Consider the following 20,123-nt stretch of genomic DNA (forward strand, 5'->3'; position numbering starts at 1 on the left):
ACAATACAGCACGGGAACTTTTATTAGTAAAATAGCTTCGACAGGCTACTGACTCGCAACGTTATATTTCTCTGCAATGAGGGGGTAAAATCGCTGTCTTTGAAGGAACTAAGCCTCATTGCTTGTAGAGAGAGACGCGCAGACGCAGGTTCACACACGCAACTTTTGGGCGCAGGTTAAGTGGTTAACTGATGAAAATGACCATAATTTGCACGATGGAAGAATTATCGTCTTGTCGTATACAACCATTCAAAAACTCGGCAGAATTTATGTGACCGCTGCACCTGATGTTCATAACGGGTCGGGCTCTAAATTTAACTGTGCTGCTCGGGTCGGGTCGGGTCAGACGATCTCAGGTTCGGGCCGGGTTATGGCTTCAGTTTAAAGCCCGTGCAGATCTCTAGTATACGTCCCTGCAGACCAATAACTGGCTTCCTAGTGAGCCAGAGACCTCAGAGGTTGGTGCCTTGATGATAAGGGCCACTCTTCATCTGATGGATCATGCTGCTAATGCCTCTTAGGCTGAGAAGCAAATTACAGAAGCACAAATCACGGCTCTCGTTTGTGGCTTGAGAGGAGAGCAGAGGTCGAGAGAGGCAGAGAGTGATACTCTTATCCCGCTTTGATAGCAGTGAATCCAGCCACGCAGCCTCTCTGACCTCCCGTCAATCACAGAGCTGCTCTGCATGTAAAAACACTAAATGCATTTGAAAGGTTAATTAAAATAACATTTTACATTATACTAAGAAACAGCTGTGTTAAAAAGACCAGCTTTGTTGTATTTTGGATGTTGGTGTCCCCACTTGAGCTTATTAGCTAGCTTACAGTTAACATGAAATCAAAACGATGAAATCAAAAAATGAAGTCCCACCCTACATTTTTTCTTGTTCAAGAAGCTGTTTCACTCTGATGTACATCACAATAAACTTCTGTTTCATGGTGACTTTAACAAGCAAGACTTCCTTATAGAAACCAACAGATCATTTTTGGTTTCAAGACAATTAAGATGGTACAAACGTATGATAAGAATTATGTAAAAAAAATTTTTCATATGATTAAAGTCATATGATATCACAATTTTGCAATCTCTTACAAATATTTATTTTTATATTTTATTTATCTTATACTTTTAAGCACTTGATACTTTTAGAAATGTTTTACTATTTTTGAACAAAAAAATAAATAAAATAAAAATAAACACATCAGTAGTCAAAAGATAATAAATATGAATAAATAATTTACACAGGATGCATTCATCATAAATGATAATTTATCTCTTCATAAACCGAGTTTCATTTGCAGGTTACATAATTTCTTAAGAAAATCCCAGCAAATTAATTGACTTCATTGGTGACTTAACTTTAACAAATATTTTATTAATTTATTAATATCAAACTAAAAGAATATAAACAAAACAAATATATTTTAAAATATTTGCTTTGTTTGTAATCAATTAACATTTGAACTAACATTTATTTTTTCTTATGTAAACCATGTTTATAGTGCATTACTAGTTAAATTTTTTTTAATCCATAATGGATATTATTTGTATTGTTGTAGTCTAATGACTATCAAGTTGTCAAAAAGCAAAGATAAAACAGAAATAACAATAACCAGTTCTTTTTCAGTTATCAGACACTTAAGCATAAAACATCTCTATTTCCGTAGTTAACCAGCTTCTCCCAAATGACCATGCTGACTAACTAGCTTCACCAACTAACTTTTTTCTGGTTAATATCATGGCAACAACACTAGCTCTAACCCTCACCATTTATTTGATATTTACAACTAAAACACAACTATTCCTGAAAACTTCTATACACATACTCTTAAAACAAAACACACTACTATTATCTCTCTGTTGTTTCACAGGATCTCGCCCGTTTCTCAACACTAGCACTCACATTCACTAGCTCTCACATTTCTTTTTTCCAGAGCAAATCGGGGAACTTTGCTTTATGGCCCTTCTTGTGTTTCTATCTCCTTAGTTCTCCTCATTTGTAAGTTGTTTTGAATAATAGCATCTGCTAAATGAATAAATGTAAATGGAATTGTAAACAGTGAGCCAAGCCATAACTGCAAAACACTGTCTCTGAAGAGAAGCCTGTCAGAAGCGCTAAATATCAGCTCAATTTTGGATTTGGATTGGATTGTTCCTTGGAACAACTGCCAAAAATGCTAAATGAGCCAGTTACTAATACATCAAGTGAAATGAATAATTCTAAGACAGTTTTATTAATCCGGATGAAATATTTGCATACTCCACATAAAACCCCAGCCTGACCCAAATATGCTGCCCCATATAGGCGAAGAAAATCAACATCAGCATTTCTTTTAAGACCTACACAAGAGTTTATATCAAAAATAGCACCCACGTCAAATGACATTTTTTCTAAATCAGAGCTGTGATAGAAGTATTATTAAAAGGTACAGTAGGAGGTGTGGGCTGCTGTACTACGATAAAGCTACTTGAGCCAGCACCAAAATACATGCATGAAAACGCATTACAAGTCTCAAGCTATGCAGAGAGATTGTGGGTGACACTTGTGCGCCATTTGTTGAGAAAATGTGGCTTGTGTGTAGCACACTTTTGAGATGAAGAGACGATGTAAAGCACATGTATTGTGTGGCATCTGTGCAGAATCATATAAAATTTTGCATGCATGATGGCAAAAAAACCTTCTCTGTGTGTGTGCTTAGTCCTCTGTGTAGGGATATCTGAGGGTAACAGCTGTGCTGAATTAATTGCTCTGCGTTTAAATTGCAAGCAAGTTCAGCCTGCCCATGCCAACTGGAGATAGTGGTAATTGATTCACACTTTCAATCAAGGACAGATTAGGCCATGCCAGCGAATGGGCACCAAGTGCCTGGCCAACACGCACACACACACACACACACACACACAAAAACTCAATGTGATGTTCCACAAGTATGGAAGTATGGTGCAATACAAGTATGGTGCAAGTATGTCCACTTGTGAATAATATATATACAGTGGGTACGGAAAGTATTCAGACCCCCTTAAATTTTTCACTCTTTGTTATATTGCAGCCATTTGCTAAAATCATTTAAGTTAATTTTTTTTCCTCATTAATGTACACACAGCACCCCATATTGACAGAAAAACACAGAATTGTTGACATTTTTGCAGATTTATTAAAAAAAGAAAAACTGAAATATCACATCGTCCTAAGTATTCAGCATAATTTCTTAAGAAAATCCCAGCAAATTAATTGACTTCATTGGTGACTTAACTTTAACAAATATTTTATTAATTTATTAATATCAAACTAAAAGAATATAAACAAAACAAATATATTTTAAAATATTTGCTTTGTTTGTAATCAATTAACATTTGAACTAACATTTATTTTTTCTTATGTAAACCATGTTTATAGTGCATTACTAGTTAAATTTGTTTTAATCCATAATGGATATTATTTGTATTGTTGTAGTCTAATGACTATCAAGTTGTCAAAAAGCAAAGATAAAACAGAAATAACAATAACCAGTTCTTTTTCAGTTATCAGACACTTAAGCATAAAACATCTCTATTTCCGTAGTTAACCAGCTTCTCCCAAATGACCATGCTGACTAACTAGCTTCACCAACTAACTTTTTCTGGTTAATATCATGGCAACAACACTAGCTCTAACCCTCACCATTTATTTGATATTTACTTCTTATGTAAACCATGTTTATAGTGCATTACTAGTTAAATTTTTTTTAATCCATAATGGATATTATTTGTATTGTTGTAGTCTAATGACTATCAAGTTGTCAAAAAGCAAAGATGAAACAGAAATAACAATAACCAGTTCTTTTTCAGTTATCAGACACTTAAGCATAAAACATCTCTATTTCCGTAGTTAACCAGCTTCTCCCAAATGACCATGCTGACTAACTAGCTTCACCAACTAACTTTTTTCTGGTTAATATCATGGCAACAACACTAGCTCTAACCCTCACCATTTATTTGATATTTACAACTAAAACACAACTATTCCTGAAAACTTCTATACACATACTCTTAAAACAAAACACACTACTATTATCTCTCTGTTGTTTCACAGGATCTCGCCCGTTTCTCAACACTAGCACTCACATTCACTAGCTCTCACATTTCTTTTTTCCAGAGCAAATCGGGGAACTTTGCTTTATGGCCCTTCTTGTGTTTCTATCTCCTTAGTTCTCCTCATTTGTAAGTTGTTTTGAATAATAGCATCTGCTAAATGAATAAATGTAAATGGAATTGTAAACAGTGAGCCAAGCCATAACTGCAAAACACTGTCTCTGAAGAGAAGCCTGTCAGAAGCGCTAAATATCAGCTCAATTTTGGATTTGGATTGGATTGTTCCTTGGAACAACTGCCAAAAATGCTAAATGAGCCAGTTACTAATACATCAAGTGAAATGAATAATTCTAAGACAGTTTTATTAATCCGGATGAAATATTTGCATACTCCACATAAAACCCCAGCCTGACCCAAATATGCTGCCCCATATAGGCGAAGAAAATCAACATCAGCATTTCTTTTAAGACCTACACAAGAGTTTATATCAAAAATAGCACCCACGTCAAATGACATTTTTTCTAAATCAGAGCTGTGATAGAAGTATTATTAAAAGGTACAGTAGGAGGTGTGGGCTGCTGTACTACGATAAAGCTACTTGAGCCAGCACCAAAATACATGCATGAAAACGCATTACAAGTCTCAAGCTATGCAGAGAGATTGTGGGTGACACTTGTGCGCCATTTGTTGAGAAAATGTGGCTTGTGTGTAGCACACTTTTGAGATGAAGAGACGATTTAGAGCACATGTGTTGCATGGCATCTGCGCAGAATTGTATTACATTTTGCATGTATGATGGCAAAAAGTGAGAAAACCTGTGAGTGTGTGTTTCTAGTCCTCTGTGTAGGGATATCTGAGGGCAACAGCTGTGCTGAATTAATTGCTCTGCGTTTAAATTGCAAGCAAGTTCAGCCTGCCCATGCCAACTGGAGATAGTGGTAATTGATTCACACTTTCATTAAGGACAGATTAGGCCAAGCCAGCGGATGGGCAGCAGAAGTGCCTGGCCAAAACACGCACACACATAAACACTCACCGTGATGTTCCAAAAACACTCCTGTTAATCTATCAGCTTTGGAACTTATTACTACTACTACTGCTACTAACATTTAAGTCTTTCATAACCATATTTATATGGTTTCTTGAGTACCAAATCAGCATATTAGAATGATTTCTGTAGGATCATGTGACATTGAAGACTGGAGTAATAATGCTTTACCATCACAGGAATAGATTACATTTAACATGTAATATGTAATATAATTAAATTGTAATTATATTTAATATTTTACTTTTTTTACTGCATTTTTGACCAAATAAATGCAGCCTTGGTGAGAATAAGAGACTTTTTAAAAATAGAAATATTATTCCAAATATATACAAATACATTGTGTTGTCATTTTTATGCGAAATAAGAGAATATCATGTCTCTATACATATAAACTCATAATAATAATATTAAAAGAAACACACACACACACACACACACACAAAATAAACCACTTACTAATGTACTACAGTGCTATGTTTTTTGATAATAAATAATTAAAATTAGGAGGAAACAAATTTTCCTTTACCTTTTGCAATACAAAATAGCATTTCAGAAAATGGAAAAATAAATAAATAAATATTTTTTGGGTTGGCTGCAAATAAACTGCTTGTTCGGAACTTTCCGATAATATATATTTACATGTGCCTGCACACATTTACATGCCAATGACACCTAATTCTTGTTTGGAAACTTGGCCTGCCAGCGACGGTGAAGTAATAAGGGTTCGAATTCAAATATTCAAAACTCTGTTACTTAGTTGTTTTTGTTCACCGCCTACTCAAGCATATGCTTCCCTCTGATACTGGAATAAAACCACTTTGTTCTGTCATTTAGCTTGACAGCAGCAAATCCTGTTGGACAGTTGTCTCCGACTGCACAATTTTTTTCCAAGATGTATAATTTGCTCCGTTACGTAACGCAAACACTTAAGTGAAGTGTCTCACTTCAAAATCCCTGTGGACTTGGCTGGGGTGACGGAATGCAACATATTGTAGTAGCTGTCAGCGTGGGTGCTCCTGACAGGGTTTTTGGCAGCATGAAACTTGTCTGTGAACTTGTAGTTTGTACTTTGGGGTGGGAGAGAAGGGCAGAGCTTGACAGAACCATCTGGCAGCAGGGGCTCGAAGGGTCAAACTCATTATCTTCATCTATTTGGAGCGTAACCACTGGCACCGAGTAGATCAGTGAGCCGCAGAGGTTATGCCAAGCCCTGTTGGCGCCGGTGGCACAATATTCTCAAAATACCATTAGACTATGAGGGCACACACAGGCACTAGCAGGTGCACCTGTTTGTAAATAATGAAATAAACAGACACACAGATGCACTTCTGGGTGAAATGTAATGTGCAGATAAACATAAATTATAATATCTAAAATGTAAATAGAAAGAAACCAAATAATAATAATAAAAAAAAAATTTTATTTGGCCATTAGATTTTTAAAAAAGTATTTATACTTAACAGTAGTAATAAGACATAAGTCTCCGATTTCAACTTTAAAATGTCATTAGAGTTGATGGAGCTGATTCATTTCTGGGAATCAGTTCAATATACCCATTTAAATAATCGTTTATTTGCATCATCATCATGCAAAAAATATCAAAATTATTTATGAAATACACACTACCATTCAAAAGTTTCAAAAGTCTAAGACTTTTGAAAGAAATGAAAGACTTGTTTAGCAAGGATGCATAAATTGATCAAAGCTGACAGTAAAGACATTTATAGTGTTAAAAAAGATTTCTATTTTAAATAAATGCTGTTCTTTTGAACTTGATCAAAGAATCCTGGGGGAAAAAAATCAAGGTTTCAAACAGCACAACTGTTTTCAACATTGATAATAATAAGAAAATCAGCATATCAGAATGATTTCTGAAGGATCATGTGACACTGAGGACTGGAGTAATGATGCTGAAAATTCAGCTTCGTCACAGGAATAAATTACATTTTAAAACATTAAAATAGAAAACAGTCATTTTAAATATTACTATAGTCCTTTTTTACTGTATTTTTGATCAAATATATGCATCCATGTTGAGCATGAGACACTTTCAACCCCCAACATTTGAATGCTAGTGTATAGGTAAACACTGCTATTTATAACGGTAAAGTTAGTTATGTAAATAAATGCAATATAAATCTCACCCCTTAAGGCCCTACTTAACACACAAATACAAAAATATAATGAATATCACCAGGTATTTTTTGCTATGTTGTCCATTCCTACCATAGTTACAAAAACCATACACAAGCAACAATAATTGTGAATACCAGCACATTAGAAACCGTTCTTAACAACAGACCAGCAGCAATGTCCTTGTCTAATGTTAACTGATCTCAAAGAGCAACGGTGCAAGTGTCCTGAGGCAAGGTTATCCCTCACACAATAACAACATTCAATCATTCAGTCAGTCAAAAACAATCCTACCCTACCCTAAAAACTTTCAAAGGCACAAGCTGCACTGTCATACCACCAAGATCAAACGCTTAAATTCCAATGAATCAAACGAGCGTTTCAGGAAGTGTGTTCACAATAAACTAAGCATTCAAGAGTACACAGTTTAGCAGCTTCAGATGAAACCTGACTTTATGAATCACCTATATAATTATCTTCAAGGGAGTGAATTCACAGTATGTGCAGTGTAACGTTACTGTACGCGTGATTCACATTCCTCCTGTTTTGCTGATGGCAACTATCAAAGTGCTTAAAATATGATCCATAAATTCCTACTCTGTCTGTTGTTAGACTTTGAATAAAGAGTGTAAAGATCAGTCTCACAGTGTTGATTTAGTGGGGTGTGGAGAAGACGCAGGGATTATTACTAGCCACTACAGACGAACAAACGGGGGCTGATTCAGGATCAGCTTTAATTGTTTTGTGAGTAAACCAATGAGAGAGGATTGTAAAGATTTTAAAATGTCACAAGGGATTAACAACAAGCTTGGGAAATGCCCATGAAATGTTTCCACTTTTACAATAAAAGGTAAATACAACGTTTAAAAAAAATAGAAAATTAAACATGTTTTTCTTTTAATTTCACCGCTCATATGTCCATTTCACTCGATCACTCATACATTTTTATACATTCAAAGCAGATTATTGTGACAGATCATTGGTCAGATTAAGGGATGCGCAAATATCCCTCACATAAAACGACAGCATGATGCCTCTGTATGACCACCATCTCATTTGACCTCACAAACAACATATGTGTCACTAACGTAATTACAGCTGATTACTGGGCTACACGTCACACATGGTAAATCATAGTATTACTCAAGATTACATGATATTAAAGACAAGTACATGCCTTGTATGTGTTTGACTCATCAAATAATCTAAAAGTTGGTCATCCATCAAAGTACTAAAGGGCAGTATGGGATATAGGTCAGCGTTTCCCAACCTTTTTAGACTTATTTGCCTCAACAGCAAGTCCATAACACACAAAACCTGAAATGTGAACTTTTTCATTTATATTATGGCCTAATGGATTTCCTCAAAAAGGAACTGACTATCTTATACAAAAGGTTTAGCAAAGCAAAGAACCTCTTGTTTGGGAATCACTGATACAGGTCACCCAACACCTGCCGGTACACGTGAAGAGCCTCTGTGCATTGTCATACAATCAGATTTACATGCCTCGTCAGCTGGTTATATGATTCAGGGGTGCGTTATGCCTGTGGTTTCCATCTTGGACTCACGTACACACACAAACACTCACCTGGTCTGCCCTCCTCTTTTTCAGATCTCATGCTCCCCACAGTGCCGGCTCCGGCGGGCTCCACTGTCAGTGCCGGTGCTTCTTCTCATAGCAAGAAAATTCAACTAAACCTCCCACACACACACACACACACACACACACACACTCACACATAGGTACACGGATCACTCCTCCCTGACAGGTTACTAGGGAGGTGTTCTTGAGTGAGTACAAACAAGTTTGAGCCGCCTTCCTCTCTGAGCCCGTATACCTGTTCTGGGAGTTTCTTTTGGGCGTTTTCTAAAGTTCCCCACCCCCTCTACACCCTTCCTACCTGTTCTTGCTCTCGGTTGCACACACACTCCTCCTGGCCTAAAAGGTGCAGAGAGTTCAAAAGGGAAATGGCACTGCTTTTCCCAGCCGTGTTTGAACAGCCGCATTCATGGGACAGGGGGAGGAGACAAACAGTTTTCTGATCAGGTGAGAGGGCAGGTGAGTCTCTCTTCAGAGGCACCGCAGCTCCATCTAATGGTGGAAACAAGACACAGACTGACTGTTCTCTTAATGTTAAAGGAACAGTTCGCCCAAAAATGAAAATTCTGTCATCATTTACTTACTCAAACTCATATTAATTGTATTCTCTGTCATTTAATGAAAGTTAATGGGGACTAAGGCTGTCGAGCACCAAAAAGATTTATAAGAACCGTGAAAGTAGTCCATACCACTTGAATTTACACAAATTATCATATAGTATTAGTAGTTTTAGTTTTAAAGTAGTTTTATTAAAAAATGTTGTTGTGTCATTTTTAGTGTTATTTACTTATCGCTTAATATTACAATTAAAAGTACAACATAAGTAAAAACTATCAAATAAAATGATATGGTCTACTTATATGCTCCGTTTATGGTATTTTTTAAATCATTTTCTTCATGTCATACAACAATGTCATACAACATTAGCTAAAAATGCATCTATTATCAAACCGATTAATTCATAAAATGGAGAAAAAGAAAATATGGAATTTAAATTACATGTAAAAAGAAATATATAATACTTTAGTAAAAAGGGATCATTTTCTGAGCTTTTCACTTCCTTTGTATAGAAATTGAACATTCATGATATTCTGCAAAAGTTGAACATATTTTACATAATATTTTTTCAAAATGAGCTAAAAATGACCATTAACAAACCTATTAATAGATTAAAATTATACTGTATATGAACTATAAAATAAAAAAATTGACTATGTGTGTATTTTTGGAGCTGTTCACTTTTATAGTGTAGAAAGGAGCTTTTAATGTTTACCTTTCATTTAAGAAAAAAACGCAAACTAATTTGGAATGACATGAGAGAGAGTAAATGATGACTGATCTTTCACTTTTGACTGAACTATCTTTTTAAGGCATGTCAATCACTGTGACCCTTATAAACCCCACAAACTTGCTCTTTCTTGAACTAAAAGTATATCCACTTTTGTCCACCATCTTTCTCCCTCCACATCCCATAATTCTTTGCAGTAGGGATCTGTGGGACGTGTTGTCAGATAAAGAGATGGATGAGTGTCCTCTTTCTCATGGAACTAATGGAGCCACCGGCAGATAGGGGCCCACTCTCTGTCACAGTGCACCGGCTTCAACCTATAGCGAGTGGCAGTCTCAAACACAGCCAGGCAGAAAGACTCAAGGGCTCTCAGGGTCTTAACACTGACTCATCTCTCCTTTTATCACTCTCTCTTAAAGACCAGGATGCTGGTGCTGAGTTCAGAGTGCCTGCTGAGGAAAAAAATGACCAGTTCATACACAACCAACTCAATGTGATACTTTGAAGCATATGCTGTTTGTGTAATGAATGAGTGACCGCCTTAATATCAGACAGGATGGGCCCAAGAGCTCTTGTGTGTTGATTAAATGTACACGTGTTCAATAGGGAAAGCTCAGCTGGAGAGTATTTGTTGGGTTGTTGTTTTGCGAGGGGTGCTGCACATAAGTGAGCTTGTATGGGCACATGAGGCTGAAAGTAATGAATTTAGTACATTAAAGCCTTTCTAATACGGCTGCCTGCTTCCTTTTATTTCTCAACTGCATAGATACAGTTGCCTGGCAGACCGAGCATTATCTTTCAAAACAATTTAAGGCTCGGCTGGGAATAATGAAGTACTGACAGCAAGCACAACATCAATAATGCCTTTCACGAAGGGTGAAACGAACAACGCAAGGGAACAGAATAGAAAGAGAAAAAAAGATTTAAAAAACAGGAGAGAAAGAGAAAGAACAGATAGAACAGAATGATTCTGTAGCAGCATCAACGTAAAGTGATGGCATCAGAAAATACCGTGATACGCTGACATACACTATGGTATGGATGGTAAAATACATACACAAAAATCTAAAACAGCTGGGCAGCAGGCAGCGTCATCAGCCAATTATCTCAAAATGAACAAATTCGGGCTGATTAAACAGCCTGGCCAGCATATGGGTCACTACAAATCAAAAATATCACTACAAACAACACAGTATTACTATGGTACATGTCTAATAGCAATAATACAGTGACAGCAAGGTACTTTCAGGTATTTTTGTTAGAATAGAATAAAATAGAAAAGAACAAATTAGCAAAACAAAACAATCTAATTGCATAGAAACGAACAGAACACAACACAATAAAACAAAAACTAACTGAATAGAGTAAAACAAAACAGAACGAAAAAGAAAAGAACGAAGTAGAACAAAACAAAAAGAAATGAACAGAACAAAAGAAATGAACAGAACAAAACAAAATCGAGACCAATAGAGATCAAAATAAAAAAGAACAAATCAGACATGAACAGAACAGAAAACAGAACAGAAAATAACAAATGAATAGAGAAGAATAGAAAAGAAAGAAATGACAACATAAAACAGAAATGAAAAGAACAGAAATTAACAGAAGAAAACTAAAAGGATAGAACTGATCAGAAATGAACAAAATAGAAATGAATAACAAAACAGAATAAAAATGAACACACAGAACTGAACACGAAAAGAACAGAATTAAACAATAGAGTGGAAAACAACAGTAGAAATGAACAGTGGCCTGTAGCACGAAGCGAGATGAACAAACTCAGAGTTGCAGAGTAAGTTTTGAGTTGACAAAACCTGATAAAGCCAACCTGGTTTAGGTTCAGCGGGCTCACAAAGCTCGATATATACATTCTCTGGAGTGCGTGCACCTGAAAGCGTGACACGTGCAGCAAACAGCCAATCACACGGAACATCAGCAAAGCGTCATTTGGATTCATTTCTCGCGAGAGTCAGCGCAATTCACTTTCTGCTGAAGATTGAGATGTCGTTATTGAAATTTTTATAAATTTAAATGCATTTAAAAGGCACTTTACAAGAAACACTTCTGCTGCTGCAAAAGTTTGGAAGCAGAAAGAAAATATGACTATGCAAAGGAATCAACTGAATTTAATTATTTATATACAGATTCACACAGAGCTCAAAAGGAAAACATATAAGTTTAGTAATTTTAAAAGTTGGATATATATTAAAGCTTCTCTCTCTCTCAATAATATAATATAAGTATAATAAACAAGTAGCTGCAAAAGTCGGGCTAAAATTCTTTGACTGTAAACTGCTTTAATTTGGAGCGAAAGATGCACAGAACAGAAATTAACAGCAGAACAAAACAAGAAAGCAGAATAAAACAGAAATGAACATAAGACTAGAAAAAGAGAGCAAAACAGACCGCACAAACTAATACAAATGAGTATGTATATTAGTGTGTGTATACTAGTATAAAGCACATGCTAACGCATGCCACGGGTGCCGTCAATGCATTAGCATGCAGTGTTCGCCATCAGCCTGAGTGAAGTTGAAAACTATTCCCGGTACTGGTTAAAATGAAGACCCTCTATCATCCTACGAGGGTAGTTTGGCTTCTTTGTGATGTTGGCTTTGATAAAGACATAAAGATTATGATTTAGAGGGCCAGCACTCCGGAGGAAAGGCAATAGAGAGTAACAGGCGTCATTATGTGTGGAAAATGGGATGTCTAGAATAAAACGTAGAGATTCTGTTCAATTCCCAGTTTGATCAATACACTTCATAATAACGCCTCCCCGCAGCGAGTGACATTACATGAATCAGACAAAGCTTTTTTTGTTTTCTTGGAAGATGACTCTCGCAATTTGTAGAAGTGCATTTCTTTAGTCGCATACATTTCTCTCCTCACAAACACATAAGCGGGGGGGAAGCTGAAAATCCAAAGGACAATGGTTTTGTTTTATTTGCCTTTCAGCGTTGTGATAAATTACCTGAGCTCCACAGCCTGTGGAAAATAAGCACTGCTTATGCATATTTGGAGATCTTACCTTTGTCAAGTGAAGAATCTGGAGTTCCAAAGTCCATCAGGCTCGACATGCCTGTCTGGAAAGTGAGATCAGAAACCACTGCCTTCTGCCGGTGGTGGAGCGAAGGATCTGCAAGACAGAAACACAAAAGATTTGATCGCTATGCTTCTCCAAGCTCATTCGTTTCATCAGGGTCCAAGCTAACAGCGAGGTTTGACAATTTTCCCGTTGTGACCGAGGGTGGTGAAGTGCGGGCCTCCAACGACAAAAGCATGTGGAGTGTGTCGCTGCGTCTCTGGCTCGTGACTCACCGAGCATCTCGCAGCTATTACTGCTCATCTGTAATTAACTCTGAAACAGTGACACGCACCACGCAAAAGCACCACATCCACTGAATGGCTTTTAAAGACAAATAATCACCCTCTGTCCACGGCCCACGCTGCTGCCGTAATCAATGTGCATTGAAAGTGACAGGTAGCAATTTCATGTACAGTGCAAGGAACAACACACTGAATCATGATTTTTCCTTGGATCAGAAAGGGAAGAGGAAAGCTAACAATGTTAGTCTGATGAGAACGAGAGAGTGCTGAGATTTACAACCACCATCAATCATCTTCCTCTGCGCAGTTAACGTGGGCCTTGTGAGTTTCTCTGAAGCCACGAGGGATTTCCGTGTACCTGTGAAAATGAAACAAGGGCTGTTTACCCATCTTTCAACACGAGCATCATAAATAAATGGCTCTTTTGTCATATCACGCACCTTGCATTACCTGACGCCGGCGTGGAGTGTGCCGGTATGTCACTTCCGTGAGGAATTGTGTGCATTGCGTGTCAATTATTACAGGATTTGACAGGAGATATGAAATGGTGCTTGTCATTTTCCACATCATTATGTCAGACAGCGTTCATCCTTCACCGTTCCCTTTAACAGATACCCCCTCAGCACTGCCTGTTCTTTCTCCCCCTCCCTCCCTCCCTCCCTCCCGTGGCTCAGGCTTCACGGCCGGCTGCACACCTGAACTGATGTTGCTAATTGAAGTCTCTTCAAGTGCCCTTTTCCACTCTATCTCTGTATCTGCTCCTGTTACCTGCTTACACTTACACAGCACCTAATGTGACTTATTCTGTTATTGGACGTGTTACACTGCAAATTCCTCTTTTTCTCCCTCATTCCACAATGCATTTTATTAGCTATACAAGTCCTTCAGACTACAGACCGCCAGTGCATAAGAAGATGACAAAGAGACCCCATGTTACGTATAGTATAAAACTTTCATTTTATTATTATTATTTTTTTAATTATATTTAAAAAAATCTTGACCCTCTAACACTAGCATTTCTATTCTATCTACATGTTTTCTTTTTATTTATTATAAAATAATAATAATAATAATAATAATAAATTAACCCTTTAACATTTGCTGTCTCTATTCTATATCTATTCTACTTTTTATTCTTTTTATTTATTATTAAAAAAAATATTAAATTAAAAAAAAACCTTGTACTGCATTAGAAATATGTTTTTTAGACTTCACAGCACTTACATATTGTTGCACTTTTGTTAGTTTGATTGCTTCTATTGTTCTCATTTGTAAGTCACTTTGGTTAAAAGCATCTGCTAAATGATTAAATGTAAATATAAATGTATCAACGTAACATGCATAAAGTATTATATTAATGTATATATTTGCAAAAATGTACAAAACAAAACAGAAATGAACTAAACAGAACAACAAAACAACGGAAATGGAAAACAAAAACAAAAAACAGAACAAAACAAATGAACAAAACTGAAATAAACTGAAATGGACATGATAAAATAATAGAATAAAAGTTAATGTTAATAACAAGTTTTAAAAATATCGATTGTGAGCTATTTCATTACTTGTTGTTATTATGATTACTACTATTATTATTATTATTATTAATAATTTTAAAATACTATTTTTGTGAAAAATTGGGTGAATGAATGAATGAATGAATGAATGAATCTAGATCTAACCCCAATTTTTCTTCTTTTTTTTTTCCACAAAATTTTGTTTGGGATCTAACAAAAATTGTTGTACCCCTTACAGACCCCCTAGTGGTTGCAGACTGACTGTTAAAGACGCATGAAGTTGAGGGTTCCTACAATCTTGGAAAACCTGAAAATATCAGGAATTTTTTTATTGATTTACATATCTGGAATGCAATGGAAAATAATACCATTTTTTAAAATACTATTTTTGTGAGTGAAAAATTGGATGAATGAATGAATGAATGAATGAATGAATCTAGATCTAACCCCAATTTTTCTTCTTTTTTTTTTCCACAAAATTTTGTTTGGGATCTAACAAAAATTGTTGTACCCCTTACAGACCCCCTAGTGGTTGCAGACTGACTGTTAAAGACGCATGAAGTTGAGGGTTCCTACAATCTTGGAAAACCTGAAAATATCAGGAATTTTTTTATTGATTTACATATCTGGAATGCAATGGAAAATAATACCATTTTAAAAAAAGTAAATAAAAACAGAAAAAAAAAGAATAAAAACAGACTCGAAAACTCATGGATTCATTGTTCTAAAAATATGGGAACCCCGTAGCTAAGAGGGGTCCATAAAGAAATATGTTTTCAGCCTGGCTGAGTCGATAATATCCCTGTTGTGTCATGGCATCATTTTCAGGAGTGGGTCAATGGTGATGAATGACTGAAATCACATTTCTGCTTTTTATGTCTGCCCAGTTCTCCAGACGCTTTTGGTTACAAGGTATTGATTAAAAACCTTCATTATGGATTGAAAATGCCCCGTATCTAAGAGGGCCCTTCACAAATCTGTGCTTTGCTGGGTTACTAATGGCATGACAAAGCCAGATGAAAGACTTAATGCATATTAATGACATTGAAATAGGCAGTTTGTTGAAAAACTTTTCAACTTACAAAATCAAATAATGGTATTTGTGCATGAGTAATTGTACATAATAAGATGCAGCTGTAAAGTGCAGCACATTATTCAAAGCTTAATTCTTTTTGGTGCACAGAGGCTGTTAAATAAATGGAGAGAATGAACCAATCATTACCATAATAGCTACCTGTTTAAATAAAGACAAAACTGGATTTACTGACCCCTAACCTAATGTTCTTCTATTAGTATATAATACGTCTGTATTGACTGAACTACTCTATGGAACTGTGGTCAGACTGAATTACTCTGTGTTTGATCATCTTGAGTAATATTATAGATCTTCCTTTCAGTCTCAAAGTTTGGGAAATTACTCCTAACAATGAAAAGGTCCCTGGACATAGAATACAAGATATTTCTCTTTGGCATTGACCTCTGAGCACATGCTGGCAGATGTGAAAATCATCCACAGATGCTATATGTAATTTGATGTGAATGAAAACTGAGGCTGTTAGAGATACAAGTACTGTCCAATCAATAGGTTGTTCTGTCTTCAGATTCCAAGTCATGTCTAAGGTTTACATTCCATGTAAATAAATAAAGAAATAAACAACTACAAAAAAAAACTATATACTGTGTGTGTGTGTGTGTGTGAAATAATATTTGTTAAATTGCCTTTTTTTGTCTTTTTTGTGCTTCATGGCACATAACAATACAACCCATTGATAAATTGATAGACTGTATGTCCAACCCAAAATCTCTGATTTCTTTCAAATCATGGTGTCCACCCTGATTAAAGTCTTTCCTATTTCCTCAGACTCAACTTGCTAAACCCCTCAGGACTGACTCATTTGAGAGATTTTTTAATGAATCTATTGGAGGCACTCTGCACCCAACCCTGCTGAGATAGTTCATTTCTGAAATATTTCTGTCGCTAAAACCACATAAAAGGACTATTTAGAACAAGGCTTTATAGAGTTCATTTTTCCCTTTTATACCACCAAAGTGCCATCCTCATGTTGCCTTTGGACAATTTAGAGAGTCATTATCATTAAACTTTAACACATTCCAGACATTTCTGAATATCAAGACTGCTTACCCCAGCTATAATTCTGTTTGAATACAGGATCATTAAGCTAAAAACTATTTTTCTGCCCTTTCCTATCACATTAGTGCCACAAAAGCAGCCAAACATAACAAAGATATCAGCTAAAGTGAAATAATACAGTCTGGAGTGTTCAGAAGATCATGTGCAGTAGTACGGTGGCCTTCTCCGTTCTAGATATAAACCTTATATCAGGCCAAAGGTTATGAAAATAATGAAGACAAACCATAAGGACTTATGCTAAACTAGTTAAATACAAAATAAATAAAAAATACCTGCTTGGCCAGGCTGAGAGACCATCTTAAGCTGGTTTCAACGTTTATTTTTTAGCAGGAATGAATCTATATGCAACTAATAGACAATTACAGACAAATGCTCTGTCTGCTGGGAGCATTGCTATGAATACTGCTGACTTCTATCTCTCTGGCGTCAGCCAAAACCCACACATACACACTACAGAGGTCAATTTTTCCTAGGTGGGCAAGAGGTCAACTTGGCCAGACTTGGAGGCAGCATTTTGTCAATCAGTGTGTCTCTAGGAGCCCCAGCACTTCCTTATTAATGCAATACCTGTCAACACAACATATCACTCAAGACATCTTGACCAGTCACATGCTGACCTAGTTCAAGATACCTCTGTGGAGGGGGAGGGGCTTGTGCCTGATGATGCCATAGTCCATTTCTGGTTGTGCGCTAGGCATTTAAATGAACTTTTAAATAATCGTGAGCAAGAAGATGGATTACTTGTATAGGCCTAGTTTATTTGGATAAAACTAGAGCCGCAATTATCCCCTTCTTCAGCTGTTTGCTGATGCTAAACTCCTTTTGCATTCCATTACGGACGTGACAGTCTTTGCTGCTCTGTTGAAGCTGCTAGTTAACGAGAAAACACACTGCATTATTAATCATCACTAAGTGGATAGAAGAGTAAAAAGGACCATGAGAAAAGTCATAATAAAAGAATAAATATAAAAACAGTTCTTGCATAAAGGTGGGTCTAGATGCTTTAATATCTAAGAAATTAGCAGATTCTTATGCACCTATTCCAGCCTATGCATTGCGTCATTGAAACAAGCAAACAGCAGTATCATTTAAAAATCCTTTTAAAATGCTTTATGCAAGGCTTATGCAAATACTGTACATTAGTTGATGGCTTAAAACTCACATAAACGTTTACTGAAAGCAAGGAAAATAGCAATTGTTCTTAATTTTATCCTCCTTACTACATGAAGTATTCACCACAGCATATCCACATGTGAACATTTAATTTGGAGAAAGCCAATTAAATGTGCTTTAGTGCCAGTATGGTTTCAGATTTATAAGTGCTGAAGACCAAGTTTTCCACACTAAATAAATAAAAACATTTTGGGTTTTGCATTCCTGTCTGCATTCGTAAATTTAAACTAAGAGGCTGCAATTGAACTGAAACATTTTTTATGAATTTTTATTTAGATTTCATGATCAGTGGCGTAGATCCTTAAGGCTAGAGAAAATATCAATATTGTCAATATTATAAATCATTAATGTAAATCAAATTTCCTGTTCAAATGATCAGTTTCTGACCTATATGTAATAGTGAAAGCGCTATTTCTCATTAAAAGATATGAATGAAACATTATAGTTGCTGTACTCTCAGAACACGCCCACCTCATGTGTCTCAGACACAAACATGAACAAGTGGACCTCATCCAAATTCAGTGTGCAGGAATTCTGACAGTACAAAAAAAAAAGCTTTTCTCACTTAGATGCATAACCCAGCAGTTACAGAGTATCATCAGTATGGCTATGCCGCAGATGGCATTGATGAATCGAAACAATCTTCTCTGTGATTAGGAGTTGTGGTAAAAGTGAGAAGGGTCGGAAAAACTTGTGGAAGGAGAAAAGCTTAAGGCAGTCTGAAAGCTGGGCCCTCCAATGGACAGAGTTTTGTTTTTTTGGCATTGATGGAGTACAGAAGGATATTGTGTGGGTTCAGAAGCTTAAAAATCCTTCATGCTACCATTTCAGAGAGTCTTCATGTTTGGTCTGCAATAGTGAAATCCTTAAGACTAGATTTAGGGAACAGAAGCAAATTAATTTTACTAAGAGTAAATTTAGAGTTAATATTACAAATCTAATTTTAGTGTGTGAATGGGCGAATGAGCGTCACCTGCGCATGATAAACTAATCCTTAGAGAAACAAAGTGGGCAAATGTAATTTCGAACTGAAAACTGCAAAAGTAGAAAAAAAAATGCACAGGTGATATACTTTTTCCCAAGTGGAAAAAAATGTAAATCTAATCCAACAAAATGTCCCAAGAGGCTATGTAAAATAGTGTGACCATGCAAGTACTAAATTGAACACAGCTGCTCTACCAGAGCTATGAGTGTGACATACATAAATATATATATAAACATTAAAAATTAAGAAAGTTAAATAAATATACACCACCATTTAAAAGTTTGAGGCTGGTAAGTTTTTTTTAAATGTTTTTGAAGTCTCTTAGGCTCACCAAGGCTGCATTTATTTGATCAAATAATATTGTGAAATATTATTAGATTTTAAAACAACTGTTTTCTATGTTAATGCATTTTATTTTCTTTATTTTTCTTTATTTTCAGAAGCCATTATTCCAGTCTTCAGTGTCACATGATTTTTCTGGAATCATTCTAATATGCTGATTTGATTAATTTCTTTTTGTTATCAATGTTGAATATATAGTTCAAAAGAACAGCATTTAAAATAGAAATCTTTTGAAACATTACAAATGTCTTTACTGTCACTTTTGATACATTTTATGTACCCTTTCTGAATATCAGTATTTTTATTTAATTATAAATACTTTAATTACTACCTTTAATTATATATCTATACATATATAATTAAAGGTATATATATATAAAAATCAATCCCTGGGAATCGAACCCACAACCTTTTGCGCTGCTAACGCAATGCTCTACCACTGAGCCATAGATAGTTAGATTTATAGATATTGTGGATACG

The 20,123-nt window shown here is 35.8% G+C and overlaps 1 protein-coding gene across 1 annotated transcript in view; it reads right to left on the bottom strand.

The window, feature by feature from the left end:
- Positions 1-20,123, bottom strand: part of LOC107727805 (kazrin-like) — a 58,272-nt gene that overhangs the window by 21,579 nt on the left and 16,570 nt on the right. Inside the window, exon 2 of the mRNA XM_016537799.1 lies at positions 13,176-13,283. Coding sequence (XP_016393285.1) covers positions 13,176-13,283 — 108 coding nt within the window. The remainder of the gene's footprint in view (positions 1-13,175; positions 13,284-20,123) is intronic.

This window comes from Sinocyclocheilus rhinocerous, unplaced genomic scaffold (genome assembly GCF_001515625.1).
Source record: "Sinocyclocheilus rhinocerous isolate Xijiao unplaced genomic scaffold, SAMN03320098_v1.1 scaffold576, whole genome shotgun sequence".
NCBI classification, from domain to species: domain Eukaryota; kingdom Metazoa; phylum Chordata; class Actinopteri; order Cypriniformes; family Cyprinidae; genus Sinocyclocheilus; species Sinocyclocheilus rhinocerous.